This window comes from Podarcis muralis, chromosome 7 (genome assembly GCF_964188315.1).
Source record: "Podarcis muralis chromosome 7, rPodMur119.hap1.1, whole genome shotgun sequence".
NCBI lineage: Eukaryota > Metazoa > Chordata > Lepidosauria > Squamata > Lacertidae > Podarcis > Podarcis muralis.
The window spans coordinates 56,064,513-56,081,256 of NC_135661.1; the positions used below are offsets into that span (position 1 = coordinate 56,064,513).

Genomic DNA, 16,744 nt, shown 5'->3' on the forward strand with positions numbered 1-16,744 from the left:
CATACCCAACATTCCCAGCACACTGTGGAAGAAAATTGATATGAAGGTTGTTATTCATGCAGGAAGTTAGTCAGCAATGTTGCAGTGAAGGGGGTGTTGGGTGCAAGAAACCACTGCAGTACAGCTCAGAACATAAACACATGCAGCCTAATGTACCTAAACATATGCACCTGTGTGAATAAATTAAAAAATAATTTATTTGAAAAATAAAGAGGACTGTCCTTGCCAGTTATCTCAACATCTTTGCAATTGTTGGCCAAAACAGTAGAAGACAACAGAATTTATTATAGTGAACCACTAGGTAGATCTCTTCCTGAATGTTTTTCTTTGTATCTCAGCAAGCAACGGGTCAAGAGATTGAATTTAGTTGGGGGGGGGGTTAAGGATGTCATTTTGGCAGGGAGTAAAATGTCTGTATGGGGCCAGGCCCCATTGCAGGTACAGCCGTGCATGACTGTTTTTCTAACTGAGAAACTCTGGTCCACTTCCAAGGAATCCCAAGGTTCTTGGACTAGAGCTTTAGGGTATCATGTTTTACAGAGGGCAGCCTTCCCTCTATCTGAAGAGCTGTCAGAGGACAGTCCTCTCTTTGAAGCACAATCTGGCTGAAGGCTAGTTTAAAGAAAAAGAAGCCTAAGGAAGACTCTTGGAAGTTGCCTGTCAGCACCTGGACAGCAGACTGGTTAAAGTCTTCCTCGCTATTGTATATTGGTTTAAATGATAGTAATTATTTCTATGTGCCTAAATTAACCTGTGCAATTTTTAGTAATGCGGGAGTGCCCACCCAAACACTGTCTGAGCATCACTGTGATGGGCTATGTGCCTGAGGGTTTCCATGCTGCTGTCCTTCCAGCTTTCCAGCCAGGTTTGTCTGATAGCCAGGAGGACTAGTTGCGTCAGGCACCAGGTGTTCCCTGGGAAAGCTGACAGAAGCCAGGTGTGTCGCAGGGATGACATTGAGGAGGAGGCACAGCTGTGTGGGGTTACAGGCCCTCAGCTAACTCTATCCAGCAGGTTCCATACCTGTGTTCTGCCAACAGGTAAAGCAGTTGCCTGTGTGTGTGTGTGTGTGTGTGTGTGTGTGTGTGTGTATAGAGAGAGATTTATTAAAGCTTTAAATACAAAGAAAAATCAATATACAGAACTCAACACCAAGTATCAAGCATTATTATTTTTTACATAAATCATAAACTGGGGTGATTGGCTTAGAATCCAGCAGCCCTCTGGCTGTTTCCTGGCACAGTCAGGTTATGATGGATTAACGCCCTGTTCTTTGGCTCAGTCAGAGATACACCACCATATCCCCTCCACTGCAGCTGAGCCAAGCCTGGTAAATTTCAGGTTATCATAAGTCCCCAGGAAGCTGTGTTCCGTGGCTGGAATCGGGGGGACTTAGGCCAAATCCCAAGGCTGTCAAGTTCAGTCTCACCATCTAGCAACCCAGTGTAAATTCAGCCGGCAGAAAGGGTGGTGTAACTCAAACACTATTTTAAAGGCTTGTTTTTGCTCTGCCAGGCTTAGCTCAGCTCAGTCAACAGGAGTTTCACTCCTGAATGGATTTTGAGCTGCTGTAACTTTGTGCCAGCTTAAATTAAACCAGTTTGCTTTATGCCAGTTTCTTGTACACAGAATTGCTCCTTGAAGCAAGGCCCCAGGGCAAAATAGAAGAGACCTCCTGAGCCCTCTTCCTTCCACAGAGCACCCCAGAAACCTTCCAGCTGCCATATCCTAAAAATACCCACAGTTTCCAAAGTAGCTGCTTTCACCTGCCAATCATCAACTGTGTTATCAACGGACAGGTTTGCTCGTTCCCACGTAGCCGCTGGCTCCTAGCCACCTTTGGTCTGAGCATTCAGTATAAAAATGGATGAGCTGCTACATGCTGTTCCCATTGTCCTCAGAACCAGCTTATTATGGCAGCCTTGTGGTTTTTGTCCTGCCTGGCACTTGTCAGTGCCGCACAAAGTAAGTACCCACCTGCTTGCGGTCTTGGGCCTCGCTTGGGGTGGGGTGGGGTGGAGAAGCAAACTATTTCTGTGTCACCCAGGCTTGGATCATCATCTTTCTTTTCTCTCTAGAAAATAGAGCTGATTCAGGGGGTAGCCCAACCTGGCCCCATCTATAGTCCAGTGAAGGGGCACTTGCTTTGCTATTTGCTTTCCTCTGCCCTCCTCCTTCCTTTTTCCTTTTCTATCATGGCTGTTAGATTGTAAGCATGCAGTCAGGGCATGCAGGCCTTGTTTTTTTAAATATATGTATAGCGCTTATAAAGTTTAAGGCACTTTAAAAGTGTTAAGTTATCCTCTTCATCTACCAGCAGTTCTCAACTGAGCTCTGGCCTTGCTAGCTAGGGGTGATGGGAGTTGTAGTTCAACAACATCAGGGGACCCACAGGTTGAGAAAGGCTGGTAGACTGTCATGGGGGAATCAGCACATGGCACAGCCTGGGATGTACTGTTCCAGAATATAGGTAGATGAACAAAATGCTTGAATGCCACATTAAAACTCCCTACACTTAAAAACAAACACCAGGAATAAGGTGAAGGTTTGGATCTCTGTCCCTGACGTGTCTTCCTGACATGCTAACTCTCTATAGGTAGGGATGAATTCATTTTTTAAAATTACTTGTTTTTTACTGCATTTATAACCCATACCTTTCTTCCCATTTTCTCCTCAGAGCAAACCTGTCAGGTAGGTTAGGCTGAGAGTACCGTAACTGACAGGCTGAAGTAAGCTTTACAGCTGAGCAGGGATTCAAACCTTCATCTCCCAGGTCCTGGTCTAACACTGTAACCAGTACATCGCACAGGCTACTACAAGAAGCATTAGATAATGCCATCCTCAGGTGCATTTTGAAGTGATACAGGCCCAGGGAGATTGTACCAAGTGGCCTGGTCCCCTCATTTATAGAGGACAGTCCTCTGTTTGAAGGGCTATGTAGCATCATCTCCCATTTAGGAGAAGCCACTGAGGTTTGTTTTCCAAATTGGAAAGCCCCAAATTAGTTAAGGAGGACAACAGTGAACTACTTTGGTGTTAGTGCTTTATGCAAGATGTGGCCTTTGCTTCTGCAGGGTGTCGGGGGGTGGATGGGGTTCATGGCATGTTTCTGTCAGGGTTCTCTCAGGTCTTTTTTAATCATGATGTTTTTACTTTTGAAAGGGATGGCTCTCATCACCGCACGCATACAGACAAGCAAAGGACCGGCACACCAGCCACATAGGGGCTTGTGTTATGTGCACAGATGGACCCCTGGGCTGTCTCTGCCTTAACAGTGCCCTGTCCCTGCAGCCTCCTTGCCAGAAGTCCTTACCTGAAGTCCTGAACGCAAAGCACAGAACATGGGAAAGCTCTTACTTCACCTCTTTTCTTGCTTCCAGGTTGCGGCGTCCCTTCGATCCAGCCCGTCCTCACTGGCTACTCCCGCATTGTCAACGGGGAGGAGGCAGTGCCCGGATCATGGCCCTGGCAGGTCTCCCTGCAGGTAAGAATGCTTGGGAAGGTCTTGGGAGTCTGTTTCATTTCCTCTGTTGGTTTGCACTTCCCCTACCAGTGCTTAACTGGAACTGAAAATAAAATGGCCAAAGGCCCTTTCTATTGCCACTGCTGCCTGGCTCTGTTCCTGTTGGGTCTCTCACCACCCGCTTTCCTTGGCTTGCCTTGCAGGAGAAGAGCGGGTGGCATTTCTGCGGTGGGTCCCTCGTCAGCGAGCGCTGGGTGGTGACTGCTGCCCACTGTGGGGTGACGTGAGTACCTTGCCTCCCTTTTCGTGTGGGGATTTTTTTTTAAATAGATGGATAGGAATCCTGGAGGTTGCAGGGTCAGGATATGCACAGCAAAGGCTAGCAGATGTGTTAGCTACCTGTGGTTAGAGCAAGGGTTAGAGCAAGGGGCTGAAATATATGTGAGAATTGTAATAAAAAAATTAAGGTGTTATATAATAAATGTTCATAAATGTACCAACCAAGCACGTACATAGATATGTGGACCACATGTCTGGAGCAGCACAGGAAGACCGTCCTGAAACCATTTTGACTCCCAAACTGACCAAATATTTTCTCTGCAAGGAGGGAGGGGGTGAGGGAACCTTCCTGTTGCATCAGGAATTGGGTAATCACCATTTCAAAGGAATGGCCAGACTACTAGGAAAGGGAATCAGATAAACTGGCAGACAGGAAGAACCACATCATTCAAATTTCTGTTGTAGATCACCTTTTCTGTGATGTAGATATGATGTTTGTGGGGGGTGGTCTTGGGTTACACCCCATCTGTGATGTATGTATGATGTATGGAGGGGTGGTCTTGAGCTCCAGGGATGGGATTTAAAATGTCTAAATAAGGGCAGGCACACCTTTGCTCTGGGTCCTCCTCCGTCCTCCTGAATGTGAGGGGAGCACCATGTTGCAACAGCTTTAATAAAGATCAGGCTTACTAGCTGCTTTGCTTCTCAATATTCTCTGGTTGGCCTCTGTTATTTTCTCCTACCAATAGGGAACCCACTTAAGGACTCCATACGGGCTCTTGGGTTACCCCATAAGGGAAGAAGGGCAGATTTTGTTTACAACAGAATCATAGAACTATAGAATTGTAGAGTTGGAAGGGACCTCCAAGGGTCATCTAGTTCAACCCCCTGCAATGCAGGAAACACAGCTCAAGAATCCCTGACAAGATGGCCATGCAACCTCTGTTCCTTCAGCTGGGGCCAACTGACAGCTTTTGCTTGCTTTCCTCAGGACCTCCAACGTCGTGGTGCTTGGTGAACATGACCGCAGCTCCTCTGCCGAGAAAGTACAGAAGTTGGCTGTTGAGAAGGTGGGTGAAGCAGCTGGAAGGCCCCCTCAGGGTTCCTCCAGATAGCATGTTTACTGGGTATTCATCCAGATTTACTTGTGCAAGGTTTAGACAGAGGTCGGGCTTTGTTCAGTCTTTCAGGCACTTAAGTAAATGTTAACCAGCCCTTGAGGGTGTTCAGAAACCAGTACAGCCCAGAAAATCCAGTTAAGCAGTTTATTGAAAAAAGGAGTTACTTGTAAGGAAGAAGGAGGGTGGCAGGGGAGAGAGAACAATAGCAAGAATGCAGTTCAAACTTGAAATAAAACACCATACTAGATTCTTGGTTCAACTAATCCTCCACTTAATCCAATACTACAATGAAAATTGGCGCTCTGTGGTCACCACTGGAGGAGGAACCTTCTGGCATCTGCTGCAGGTTGGTGAGCGCGCGTGTTTGTGTGTGTGTGTTTTGAGAGGAACAAACCTGAAGGCCGCAGCTCATCTTCAAGGGCTTCTTATTCATTGGTTCAACAGGCAGACTCCTGCCAATCAGAAGTCGTGTTTGTCAGGTAGAGGGAAAATTACACCTTTTGGGGAGTGGGGAAATGGTTACTACAAGATTTCCCCATCTCCCTGCTAGAAAGGCTTAAGCAGTAATCTGTGGACATGTCTGTCTTCTTTCCTTACCCATCTTGGAGGTTGGGTGTTCGTAAAGAATCAGTTACAATACATTAGGAGGTTCAATGCTATCACTCTAAATAGACTCTGTGTGTGTTAACTGGCTTGCCAGTGCCAGGATGTCTGTGTCATCGACTGCTTTTGTTAATTAACACAATTATCACTGCCAGCCGTTATCAGCCTGTCACCCTCCACTGACCTCACTGTTTACAACTCCTCTCCCCAAACCATGTGTGTGTTTAGCCTTGTAGTCAACGAAGGCACACACCACAATATGTTTGTTAGTCTCTGGTCAGATGCATCACTGTATCCTGCTTGCAGCACCCACAATGCCTCTCTCGCCCACCAGGTCTTCACCCACCCAGAGTGGGACCCTGTTGCCATCAACAACGACATTGCCCTCATCAAGCTGGCCACCCCTGCTGAGATGACCGACACTGTGTCCCCCGTGTGCCTGACAGACACTGCTGACCACTTCAAGAGCGGAGACCTTTGTGCCACCTCTGGCTGGGGAAAGACACGCTACAACGGTGGGCCTGTCGGGGGTCTCGCAGGGGAAGTGCTGGAGGGCATAGGGAGGGATATATAGGGAGCCTTCTGTTTGCCTGGATAGAGTGCAGAGGTGTGTGTGTAAACTAGCCCACTGTACAAAAGTTAAATCTTTGATTTTTGCACATGTGCCTTTGGCCCTCCCCTTCACTATCATGTGGCCCCCAGAAGGGAACGTGGCCCTGTGTGTCTGACAAAAGCTCACCGCACCTGCTTGAGCGCAGCTCCCCAAGGCAGCCAGTTCTCTGCCCGTGAGGTGAGCAGCCATTTCAAGTGTCAGTGGGAAATCAATTCTTGACCCAAGCTTATTTCAAACCTGGCTTTCTATCTTGTTAGGAGGGAGAGACTTCTGTGGCAGTTGGGAGCTGGGTGTTTTAGGCCACGCAAGGACGATCCCTCTGTGGGGGTACCTCACTGACAAAGTGCTCCTTGCCAATGTGTGCCTCCCTGTTAGTGACAAGGCAGCTGCTTACAACCAGAGCTCTAAATAACTCTGGACCAGGTTACCCGAAAAACCATCTTCTTCTTCACTGTGCTAATGGAACCCAGTTAGTTTTGATTATCGACTTGTGGTAACATGGACTTGGGTTTTTCAGTGATTTTATAGTTTTAAAGTGCTTAGAAGCCACTTTGGCATCTAAATAAATAAGTAAACGGTGTCTTAGCTACCAGGGTGCAGTAAAGCAGTAGCAATTGATGACTTGATCCTCTTTCCTGCAGCTTTCACCACCCCCAACAAGCTGCAACAAACAGCCCTACCCCTCCTGTCCAATGAGGAGTGCAAGAAGTCCTGGGGCAGCAACATCTCTGACCTGATGATCTGCGCTGGTGCAGCCGGATCTTCTTCCTGCATGGTGAGTGCTGCTTGACCCTCTCCCTGCTCCCACAAAACCCCCAAGCACCCCAGGGAGGGGAAGCCAATTAAATAAGGAGCAAATGGTCACTCATCTCTCAGCTCCACTGAACAGGGAGCAGCAGCAGAAGTGGCAAGGAGGGATGTGATAATTAAAATTACAGTAGCTCTTATAAAAGCTTCAGGACCACGTTGCCGGTTCACATTGGACTGGTTGGCATGGCAATTTATTTTTACTGCAAAAACAAGAATAGCCAGAAATCAGGGTGTGGGGAGGAACCCGCAGGAAGAAGACACAGAAAATACTGAAAATCAACAAAGGGAGTGACCGGGGGATTGTGATTCCAGAGATTCCCTCAAACTGAAGGATACACGGTAGGAAAAAGAATATTTGCCAACTCCTCTGTAGTTTCTCCAAGGCATGTGATAGGTGGGTGTGGGAGAACACAAAACTGCAAACCGACCTTTAGAGAATGTGGGGGGTGAGCATCCCATAAGATTGCCTGGTTCCCTAAAAAAGGGCTAGAGGGAGAATTATGTCAGAAGGCCTAGGACACCCTCCCCACCCCATCCCACCTGCCCAAAGTCTAAACTGCCTGCCTTCTGTTTGCAGGGTGATTCTGGCGGACCCCTTGTGTGCCAGGAAGGCAATGTCTGGAAGTTGGTGGGCATTGTGTCTTGGGGCAGCAGCCGCTGCTCAACCACCACCCCTGCTGTGTATGCCCGCGTCAGCCGCCTCCGTGCCTGGGCCGACGAAACCATGGCTAATAACTGAGTTTCCGGTGTCACGGGATGAGGCGGATCAATAAAGGCTGTTCCTCCTTTGAGACTCATCTCGTGTCCTGTTCTTGCATTGCTCCTGCCACAGAATACATTCTAATCTCAGGCCGGCATGGCCATGCCATTTGCACATGCCCACATCTACACACTGCCCCAAGCAGTGGCTCAATAGCATGGCTTCCCCTGTGGAACATGATGCCAAGACCCTCCTATGCCAGCGTTGCCCCAGAGAGCAAAATTGATGTGTTTGTGCGTGTGCATAAGTGTGCAGGCTGTGTGATGGGCCCATCTGGGGGAGTGTGCACATGCTGGCATGTGGCCCTCACAGGGGTGGTGAATCTTCAGTCTGAAAAAGCTTTGCCATCTGTGCGCCCTACAAATGCCCTGTAGCTGCCTCAGAAGAGCCCCATCAAGAGTTTGGACAAGCCAGAAAAAGCTAAAGAAGACTGGGCGTGGAGCCTCGTTTAGGAAGAGGTCTCATGCCGAATGAAGCTGAATATTGGAAGATTCAGGACAGATGAAAGGAAGTCTTTCTTCACGCTGTGCATAGTTAAACTGTTGAACTCCCCTACACAGGAGGCAGTTATGGCCACCAACTTGGGTGGCCTTCAAATATAGGGGAAGCGCAGTCCAGTGCAGGTGTTCTACCACCCTCTCAAGTCTATTCAGAAACATAGAAAGCTGCCTTACATAGACTTTAAGATCATTGGGGGCTCCCCTCGATCTCTGGTCGTGGGTCTCCAGTGTTGCAGACAGGGCTCTTTCTCAGTCCTGAATATTGAACCTGGAGCCTTCTGCATGCATACTGGTTTCTACCATCTAAGTCCCAGAACTGCACCCCCAGCAGCAGTTCTTGTGGGTGCTCCAGAGGGATGCTGAGAATGGGCAGCTGTGCAATTTCTTATTCAAGTTGGTTGGTCTTAAGGGCTAAGTTCCTGTCCTGTGGTCAGATGGAGATGCAGTGGTTTTACTAATAGTGGTCAGTGGGCTTATTTCCAGTGAGATTCTTAGACAGCAACCTGGGGGGAAAGTCACACTTGTGCCGAGGCTGAATTCACAGGCAGAGGTGGCTGCTAACTAATCCAAAAACCCAAGCCAGACCGTGCCACCCAGAACCATAGGAAGCAGCCTTATAGAGTCAAGACCATTGCTCTCATCTATATTCAGTGACAGTGACAGGGTTTCAGGCAGGGTTTGCTCCCAGCCCAATCTGGAGGTGTCCAGGATTGAACAAGGGACCTTCTGCATGCAAAGCAGGGGCTCTGTCACTGAGCTACAGCCGGCGACTGTGGAAGGCTCTCACATGTCGCAATCCTGTGGGAGTAAACTCCCCGGAAGTCAGTGAAACTTACTTGTGAGTAAACCTGCATTGGGTTGCACGGGTCCCTTTGCTCCACTCAGGAACAGCAGAGCAGAGAACCCCTTCCAGCTTTCCTTGCTAAGATGTGAACATATCTTCCAAATGTGGGGGTGTAAATGGTGATGTATGAGCCCCCAGTTTTTCTACGGCATGTTTAGCTCTTTAACTGATGGCAAAAAGACACACACACACCAAAACACGCACACACAAAAACCCCCACAGTGTTTTCCCAGTCATTTAGTGGCTTCTCCACTCAAGTTAGTGGGATTCTGGAAGGGGAAAGGGCAAGAGGAGGAGTTAGAATTAGCTGCTGATAAGGCAGTCAGTCGTCCAGGCTGCCATTGCCCAGACATTTGCCCACCACCCTGTTCTCCAGCCAGGCTCAGCCAATCTACTGAGTCTACCTGGGTCTTTGAAAGGAGCAAGGAAGCCAAGTTCAGGGTTGTTGTTTTTTAACCATGATTAAATTTGAAGGTCAAAATAACAGGATCTTAAGGGCAGGTCCCTACCCAGAAGGTACCAGGCCAGCCAATGTTACAAATGCAAATTGATATTACTCCTGGCCCTGTGGTTACTGCCCAGAGTTAGTGCCTTAGCATAAAGATGTGATCATTCCAAACACTGAAAAGTGGCAGTTTCTCTATGGAGGCACAGCCTCTCCATGTGCCAGCCCAGGGCAACTAGGAATAACAGAATGTGCCTTATACAAATCAGACCACAGGTCCACCTGACTCAGTCTTACCTACAGGGCCCTGCAGCAGCTCCCTGGGGTTTGAGACAAGGGGACACTCCTGGCCCTACCTTGAGATGCTTCAAGAGAGCAAAGGGAAATGGCAATGAGCAGAGGAAAGAATGAACACCACAGAAGGAGCTTTGCAAAGCCAGGTTTCACTCTGAGCTGGGTGAAAAGGGACTTTCTTTTATCTGTCCTGAAACTCCCAACATTCAGCTTGGCATGGAGTTCTGGCGTCAGGAGAGAGGGAGGGAAGACTTTTCTCTCTCCACTTTCTCCATGCCATGCATGATTTTACAAACTTCTATCACGCCACCTCTCTCTAGCCTTCTCTCTGAACTAAAGAGGTCCAAATGCTTCGACCTTTCTTCACAGGGGAGTCGGTTGGTTTGGCTGCCCTTTTCTGAACCTTCTCCAGCTCTACAATATCCAGAGGCGACCAGAGCCGTACACAGTATTCCAAATGCGGCCGCAGCCCATAGCTTTGTGTATTTGCACTGTGACAGTGGCAGTTTACATTTCGTCCAGGCATGGTAGTGAAGCTGGAACGCTCTTCCCTGTTTTGGACATGCAAAGTTTTAGTCCAAATTGCTGCCTGGTTGACAACCCTAATGAGACACACACATTCTCTCTCTGCTTGTGGAATTGATCACCTTCCTTCTGTGTCGACTGAACAATCTGGGCAAATTCGTTTGCTGGCATCCCAAGGCTCTTCCACAGATAAGGGCACTGATGTAACTATGGCAAGAGAAACACACACACACACACACACACACACCGTTCTTTCTCCCATACCCCCCTAATTGCTTGGATTCTATGTCTCTTTATTTGATTTAAATAGTGCTCATTAGCCAAACCATTTCAGAATCAAACAGGGTGTGGGGGAGGGGGAAGGATAACTATTTGCCTTCCACCACCTTCTCCCCGGTTGCCATCAGGGCCATCAAGATCCTCCCTTGTGAACCACATCAGGCACATGAGAACCACTGGCAGGAAGGTCCATTGTCTGTGGAGCATAGAGGGAGGGGAGGGAGCAGCCAGCCCACCAACCCAGGAGAGTCTGGATAAGTATTTACAGCCCATTTGCAGTGTTTGGGTGGGTGGGTGTGGATCGTCGGCAGGCCTCCCCCCGCCCCTACGAAGCCAAGGGCGGGCTTCACATGGCCGCGAGCTGCCCCAGCACCATCCGGAACTGCTGCGTGCTGTTGGCAAGCTCGTGGACCCGTGCCACCATGTCCTGGGCAGCGGCGGGGGAGGGGTACTGTAGCGCGGCCACCTTGGTGGTGGCCACAATCTCCTTGAGCATGTCACAAAGCAGGTTGCTGTAGTGGGTGACCTTGTGACGCACGTCCTGGGCCTTGGCCTGGCGCGAGAGAGTGTCCCCGATGAAGACCAGCTTGTGGGCGCTCAGGATGACGAACTTGCTGTGTGCCACGAAGATCTTAGGGGGCTGGTTGGTGCTGACGGCCGTGAAAAAGGCGTCCACGGCGTTGGTCAGGGTGGTGAGATTGGCCTCGCACTGCTCCAGGTAGAAGAGGAGCAGCTGCCGGTCGGAGGGGCAGAGGGAGGCACCGTCCCCGGCCCGCACATGGGCGTAGTGCTGCGGGGGCGTCCAGTTGGACAGGTCGTTGTCGATGGGCCGCGTGACCTCCTGCTCCAGGCGCTCAAACTGCTTCAGCTGCGGAAGGGGGGGGGAAGCACAGGGTGGTCCGTCAAGCAAGGGTGGGCTGTCGAGGACAAATGGCTCCCCCCCCCCCAGCTTGTGACAAAATGAGCCAGCTTCCTCCCCGCATGGCTACCTGGGACCTGGGCTTTGCCACTGGGATGTGGTGGCATCCTGGAAGCCACAGATCCACACAACCCGGCCCTATCATTAGGCAGAGTGAGTATGTAGACTCGGGCAGCAGACTTTTGAAAGCAGTGAATGGGAGGTGAAGGTGGAGAGGCAGGAGTGGAGAGTGCCACATGGCCTGCCCTGCTTAAGCTACCCTGGCATCCTTTACCATCAGTGGCCACCAAACATTTTTGGGCCACCGCGCCATTTGTTCCATGAACTCATCCCCCAGTGCCTGCTACCCTGCCAAAAGCATTACAGGCGATGACCATGTTGTGCATGCGCCATTGACATGTGCCTGGCAAAAGCCTTAGTGGTGAGGCTGGACCCAGGAAGCCCACCCTACTCACCTGTTGCTGCTCCAGGTGCCCCTTCCCTTGCCGGATGATGTTGCCCCTCTCAAGCAGCTCCTTCTGGGTTTTCTCAAACTCTTCCTTTCCCTAGTTGTTTTTTAAAGGGGTGAAAAGGAGGTTAGTGCGGGTGAAACCAGAGAGAGAGACCCACAGCACAAGGAACCCAGTTCATCAGTGCTAGAGCATCTGCTTGGCATACAGAAGGTTCAGCCCCCGGCACCTTCACTTTGAAAAGGTTCTTGGCCAAGGCATCCAAAAAAGGACTCTTCACCAACCAGGCTCCCTCCAGATGTTTTGGAGCTGCAATTTCAATCAACCCCAGTCAGCACATCAGCACATCTGGTGGACACCTGGTTGGTAAGGGCAGGTGTAGGCAACACTGCACTACCTGGATCAGTGACTTGAGTGCAAAAAGGCATTTCCTACCTGCCCATTTTTCAGCTTTCCACCGCTGGGGAAGGGCCATACCCCAGTGGTTCAAGCATCTGCCTGGCAGGAGGAAAGTCCCCAGGTTCAAACCTTGACATCTCCAGCAGAAGGCTACCTTGAGAGTCTGGAGCACCAGCACCCATCAACAGAGACAGCCCTGAGCAAGACAGCCCCATGATCTGACCTGGCAAAAGGCCACCACAGCCCTGAGAGCCTCTCCCTGGCAGGGACCAGAGGCGGCACTGGAGGTGGTTGTGTGCAAATTCCAGTGGGGTGAGAGTATTAGTCTGCTGCAGCAAAACCAAACAAGAGTCTTGCAGAAGACGTGACTGGTAGGCACACTCGTTGGTTGAGCTGAAAGATATTTTATCGTCTGAGGCAAAGAAGACAATGGCAGCTCCTGCTATTCTACATACAAAACTGACTAGACCAGCAGCTGGAACATACTTCAGCACTGGTAATGGGGCAGCAGCCTTTACAGCCCCCGAGGGCAGCAAGCCTCTGGGCACATCTGCCTTGGGCAGCTGCCTCACCCTGTCTCATGAAAGGGCTGGACCAGATTATTTGATTATAAACCTGCAGGCAGGGCCTGTTTTTTTTTGTGCAGGGCCCAAAAATCTTCAGAGGCATTGTATATTAATGGCAATACTTAACCTAAGGCAAAGTGGGTGAACAGCAGAGAGAAGAGGGGGCCTTCCTGCTTCTGCCACCTGGGCTACAAAGCCCCTTATCTTTAAAAAAGTCAATTTTGGAGGTCTTAATTTTGCTGGTGTTGATATTGACGTATTGTATCCTTGTTTTTAGATCTTATTATGAATTACGTGAGGAAGATTTAATTTTGCTGTTTACACTTTATGTTTTCATTCACCGCTATATTCTTGCAATGATGTGAACCTTTCCATGTGGTAAGCTGCCTTGAACATGGCTTAACGATGGAAAGGTGGAAGATATACAGAAGATGATAACGATGGAAAACTTAGCCTGGAGCCAGGCTTTTAAAATATAGAACTATTATATTCTGGTTGGATTTCCCAGGAGTATGTCTTGGGGGCTGGAACCTAGCAAGGGGTTTGACCCCTGAGGATGATGGGATTTTGGGAACGGATGCAGAGGACCTAGCGAGGCCTGCCCCCCCCCACCTGTCCATCTTCCCCCGGTGGTGGCTTGCCCCTTCAGAGGCTCTGTCTGTGTTATGTGTGTGCGCACTCTGCCCTTCCCCCCCACAGCACACCCCTCCTCTTCCCCGCCGCCCAACCCCACCTGCAGGTGGACGTAGTCATAGTCTTCCATCCAGCCGCCCTCGCTGTTCTCATACTGCCCCTCGGGCGAGTCCTGGGTCAGGAACTTGGGCGGAGAGGGCAAGGGCCGGGACTGGATGCTGCTTGCCTTGTCAGCCGGGGTGCCGTGGGCGAGGCTGCCATCCCCTCCCAGGGAGGTGGGGGGCACCTTGGTCCTCCGGAAGAGCAAGGAGGCGTTCCCGTGCAGGAAGGAGGCCAACTGCTTGGTGTCGTCCGGCACCCCCCGCGAGTACATTACCAGGTGCTCCAGGTCGTCCGGCGGGGACCCCGGCTTGCCAGCCACCAGGGCGCCGGGGGCCCAGCCACAGGCATCCAGAGCCTGGCTGTGCCGTAGCAGAGCCTGGTACACGTCCTCCATCTTCTGCACCTGCTTGCTCAGCTTGGCGTAGAGGGAGCGGTCCGAGGCCTGCGAGGCGCTGCTCACGGCCGCGCGGGCAAACTCCAGCAGTTCCCGCAGCGCCCCCCGGACGCTCTCGGCCGCCCCCTGGATGCGGGCCGCTTGCACCTCCATCTGCTCGGGGCTGCGCCAGCTGCCGCTGATGAAGGACATGAGGTAGGAGACGGCGGTGCCCACGTTGCCCTGGAGCCGGGCCAGCGTCTCCATGGCAACGTCCTGGTCGAGGTGCAAGTCTCTGTCAGGGGCCTCCTTGACGGGCACCATGTCCAGGGAGGAGCTGGAGTGGTTGCTGCGGGTGCTGCCCGTGCTGGAGGCCGAGAGGCGCTTGCCGTCACCCGCCTTGCCCTCCCGGTCCACCTGGGGCGGCACGTCGTAGATGTAGTCACCCTCCCCGTCTTTGCTGCCCACCGGCAGTTCCCGCGGCACGTCGTAGACCTCCTGGCTCGCCAGCTTCCTCAGGCCGGGCGGCACGTCGTAGATCTCCTGGGCCTCGGGAACCCCTTTGCTGGCGGCCGGAGGTACGTCGTACACATCCTCAGGCAGGTAAGGCTCTGCCGCCGGTGCAGAGGGCTGGGCAAGGATGAGTGGGTGCCGTAAAGGATCAAACGGCTTGGCCTTGCAGAAGACGGGGGGCACGTCGTAGGTCTCCTCCCGCGCAGGGCCATCGGGGACGTCTTTGCTGACCGATGGGGGGATGTCGTACACCTGCAGGAGGGTATTAAATTTGGCGTTTAACCCAGCAGCACATCTGTAGCCCCCTCAACTTGTAACATGCTGCTAGTTCGCTTCTGGGCCCCATTCAAGGTGCTCACTTGGGCCCCAAAGACTGATATTTACCCTAAAGACTGTCTAAGGTGCCCAGATCGGCAAGGGGTGCCCCTCTTGGTAGTTCCTCTGCCCTCAAGAGGCTCTGGGGCAGGGTCTAGCATTCAGCTTTTTGTTTCTTAACTTCTGTGGCCATAAAACTGGTTCTCTTAAGTTACACAATAAATCAATCCTATGCTTCGGAGAGTGTCCTTGGTGGGGTGGGTGTTTCTTGGCAATTTTTGTTTTGCCTCCGGGTCAATCGCCTTCTACTCTGCCTTGGGGTCAGAGTGGCTTCCTAAGCACTAGGGGAGCCCCCCCACCGCAGCCCCTGCTACTGAAGCTAGAGGCCCTCCCCACCTCCCCACCTCAGAAACCATGCATGCCATACTCACCACCTGCAGGCCTTTTTCCACACTGGGGGGCACATCATAAATATCCTGGGCATGAGCCAGATCCCTGCTGTTGGGGCCCTTGACTGCCAAGGTGGGGGTGTCATATACCTGGCAAAAGGAACAAAGGAGAGCAAGAGACGTTAATGTCTAATGAGTCTGAAACCCATTGAGGGCTGGTGATTTGGAAGCAGAGGTTTCACCACCAACCCACATGCGTGGGCCCCTTGCCAACCAGACTCCCCCCACTTCTAGAAGGCAGGGCATCACTCACCTCCTGGCTGCCTTGGTTCCCCAGTAGACCCCGAGTCGGGGGCACGTCGTAGATCTCTTGGAGGTGGCGGGGAAAGTCATACTCATCCTGCTCTCCTTTGGGGGAGTCATAGACGTAGACCTGACCCACACGCGTGGGGACGACAACCTGCATGGGGGGGGGGGAGGGATGTGGATGAGACAAAGTTTACTGGGCTAGGCAGGTGGGAGCCTGGCTGGGAAAGTCACAGGTCTGACCTCCACTTGCCTGAGGCTAACTCTGGGGGCCCCAATGTGTCTGAGACACCGCAACATCTCAGGCTCACCTATGGCACTCACCAAGGATCCTTTCCTCCCCCCCCACCACTTTTAGGGGGGTTGAGAGATGCCCTAAGGACTAGCTCAAAGTCACCCCGAAAAGCCAGGGGTGGGGGGACATCAGCGCCCCTCCAAGCATTCAGCCAAGTCCAATGCACTATCCAGTGCCCTGACCTCTTGGCTGCTTCCTTATGCCCAAATGCTGCTGAAGAGCTTTTTCACGCTGGGGCGAACAGTACTGAGAACACACCACTGATCCAACAAGCTCTTCCCTAAGAGATGCTCCTAAATAGCCTCTGTGTGTGTCACATAGGATGCAGCTTGTCCTTTCATCCAGCAGAGGGTGCTGCCTGCCCACAGGCAGCCCCCGTCTGGAAGGAACCTCCAGGCACCTTGCAGCAGGAGCCCCTTCTCCAGGGGAGGCAGGGATGACATCATGTTCTATTTCTGGCTCTGAGCAAATGAAGGGCTTGGAGATAAAGCACAATGTGCGCTCATTCCCTCATGGGCGGCCGCTTCTGGAGGCGGGTGGTGGGAGGAGAGGGACCCTGCCGCAGACGCCTTCCCGGCTGCCGCTAGTTTGCAGGGGGGGGGGGTGTGTGCATGCATAGAGAGGCATTGGAAGCCAGAGGCTGCAGGAGTCTCCAAGCGCATTTGCGCACAGTCAGAGTGCAATACGACGAAAACGTGGAATTCCGCTACAAGGTTAAGCAGGAATGAGTCTTTGCAAAAGCCGGCTCTTGCTAACTAAATTATAACAATGCACTCAGGCTGCATTATTTATCCTGCTTCTGATCTGCCTGGGGTAGGGTAAAGAGCTGCCAAAAGCACTGAAGCTCAGAGAGGAGGCAATTTGCCCCTGCATGCCGTAAGAACACAAGAAGAGCCTATTGGTCAGGCTCATGGCCACCCAGGTGCCTCAGGGAAGCTGGACCTGAGCA

The 16,744-nt window shown here is 51.6% G+C and overlaps 2 protein-coding genes across 3 annotated transcripts in view; one reads left to right on the forward strand and one right to left on the reverse strand.

Moving 5' to 3' along the window:
- Positions 1-1,880: 1,880 nt before the first annotated feature.
- On the forward strand, positions 1,881-7,686 carry LOC114602911 (chymotrypsin B-like). The gene is made up of 7 exons (XM_077931814.1): positions 1,881-1,965; positions 3,381-3,484; positions 3,667-3,746; positions 4,734-4,812; positions 5,801-5,981; positions 6,721-6,854; positions 7,467-7,686. Exons 1-7 carry the CDS (start codon positions 1,914-1,916, stop codon positions 7,626-7,628), a joined length of 792 nt encoding a protein of 263 aa, XP_077787940.1. The 5' UTR covers positions 1,881-1,913; the 3' UTR covers positions 7,629-7,686.
- A 2,847-nt stretch (positions 7,687-10,533) lies between these two features.
- The window catches only part of BCAR1 (BCAR1 scaffold protein, Cas family member), a 39,012-nt gene continuing 32,801 nt past the window's right edge, over positions 10,534-16,744 (reverse strand). For both annotated transcript variants that reach the window (XM_028739319.2, XM_028739318.2), the window contains exons 3-7: positions 15,508-15,654; positions 15,237-15,344; positions 13,603-14,742; positions 11,911-12,000; positions 10,534-11,404 (exon numbers count right to left, since the gene is read on the reverse strand). In XM_028739319.2, coding sequence (XP_028595152.2) covers positions 10,883-11,404; positions 11,911-12,000; positions 13,603-14,742; positions 15,237-15,344; positions 15,508-15,654 — 2,007 coding nt within the window. In that variant the 3' untranslated portion in view covers positions 10,534-10,882. The remainder of the gene's footprint in view (positions 11,405-11,910; positions 12,001-13,602; positions 14,743-15,236; positions 15,345-15,507; positions 15,655-16,744) is intronic.

What these genes read in the sequence shown, in the direction of transcription:
- LOC114602911 (XM_077931814.1), top strand. Translation starts at nt 1,914, where the DNA reads ATGGCAGCCTTGTGGTTTTTGTCCTGCCTGGCACTTGTCAGTGCCGCA. An exon ending in CCTGGCAGGTCTCCCTGCAG is followed by an intron (nt 3,485 to 3,666) that starts GTAAGAATGCTT and finishes CTTGCCTTGCAG; the next exon opens with GAGAAGAGCGGGTGGCATTT. An exon ending in GCTGCCCACTGTGGGGTGAC is followed by an intron (nt 3,747 to 4,733) that starts GTGAGTACCTTG and finishes TGCTTTCCTCAG; the next exon opens with GACCTCCAACGTCGTGGTGC.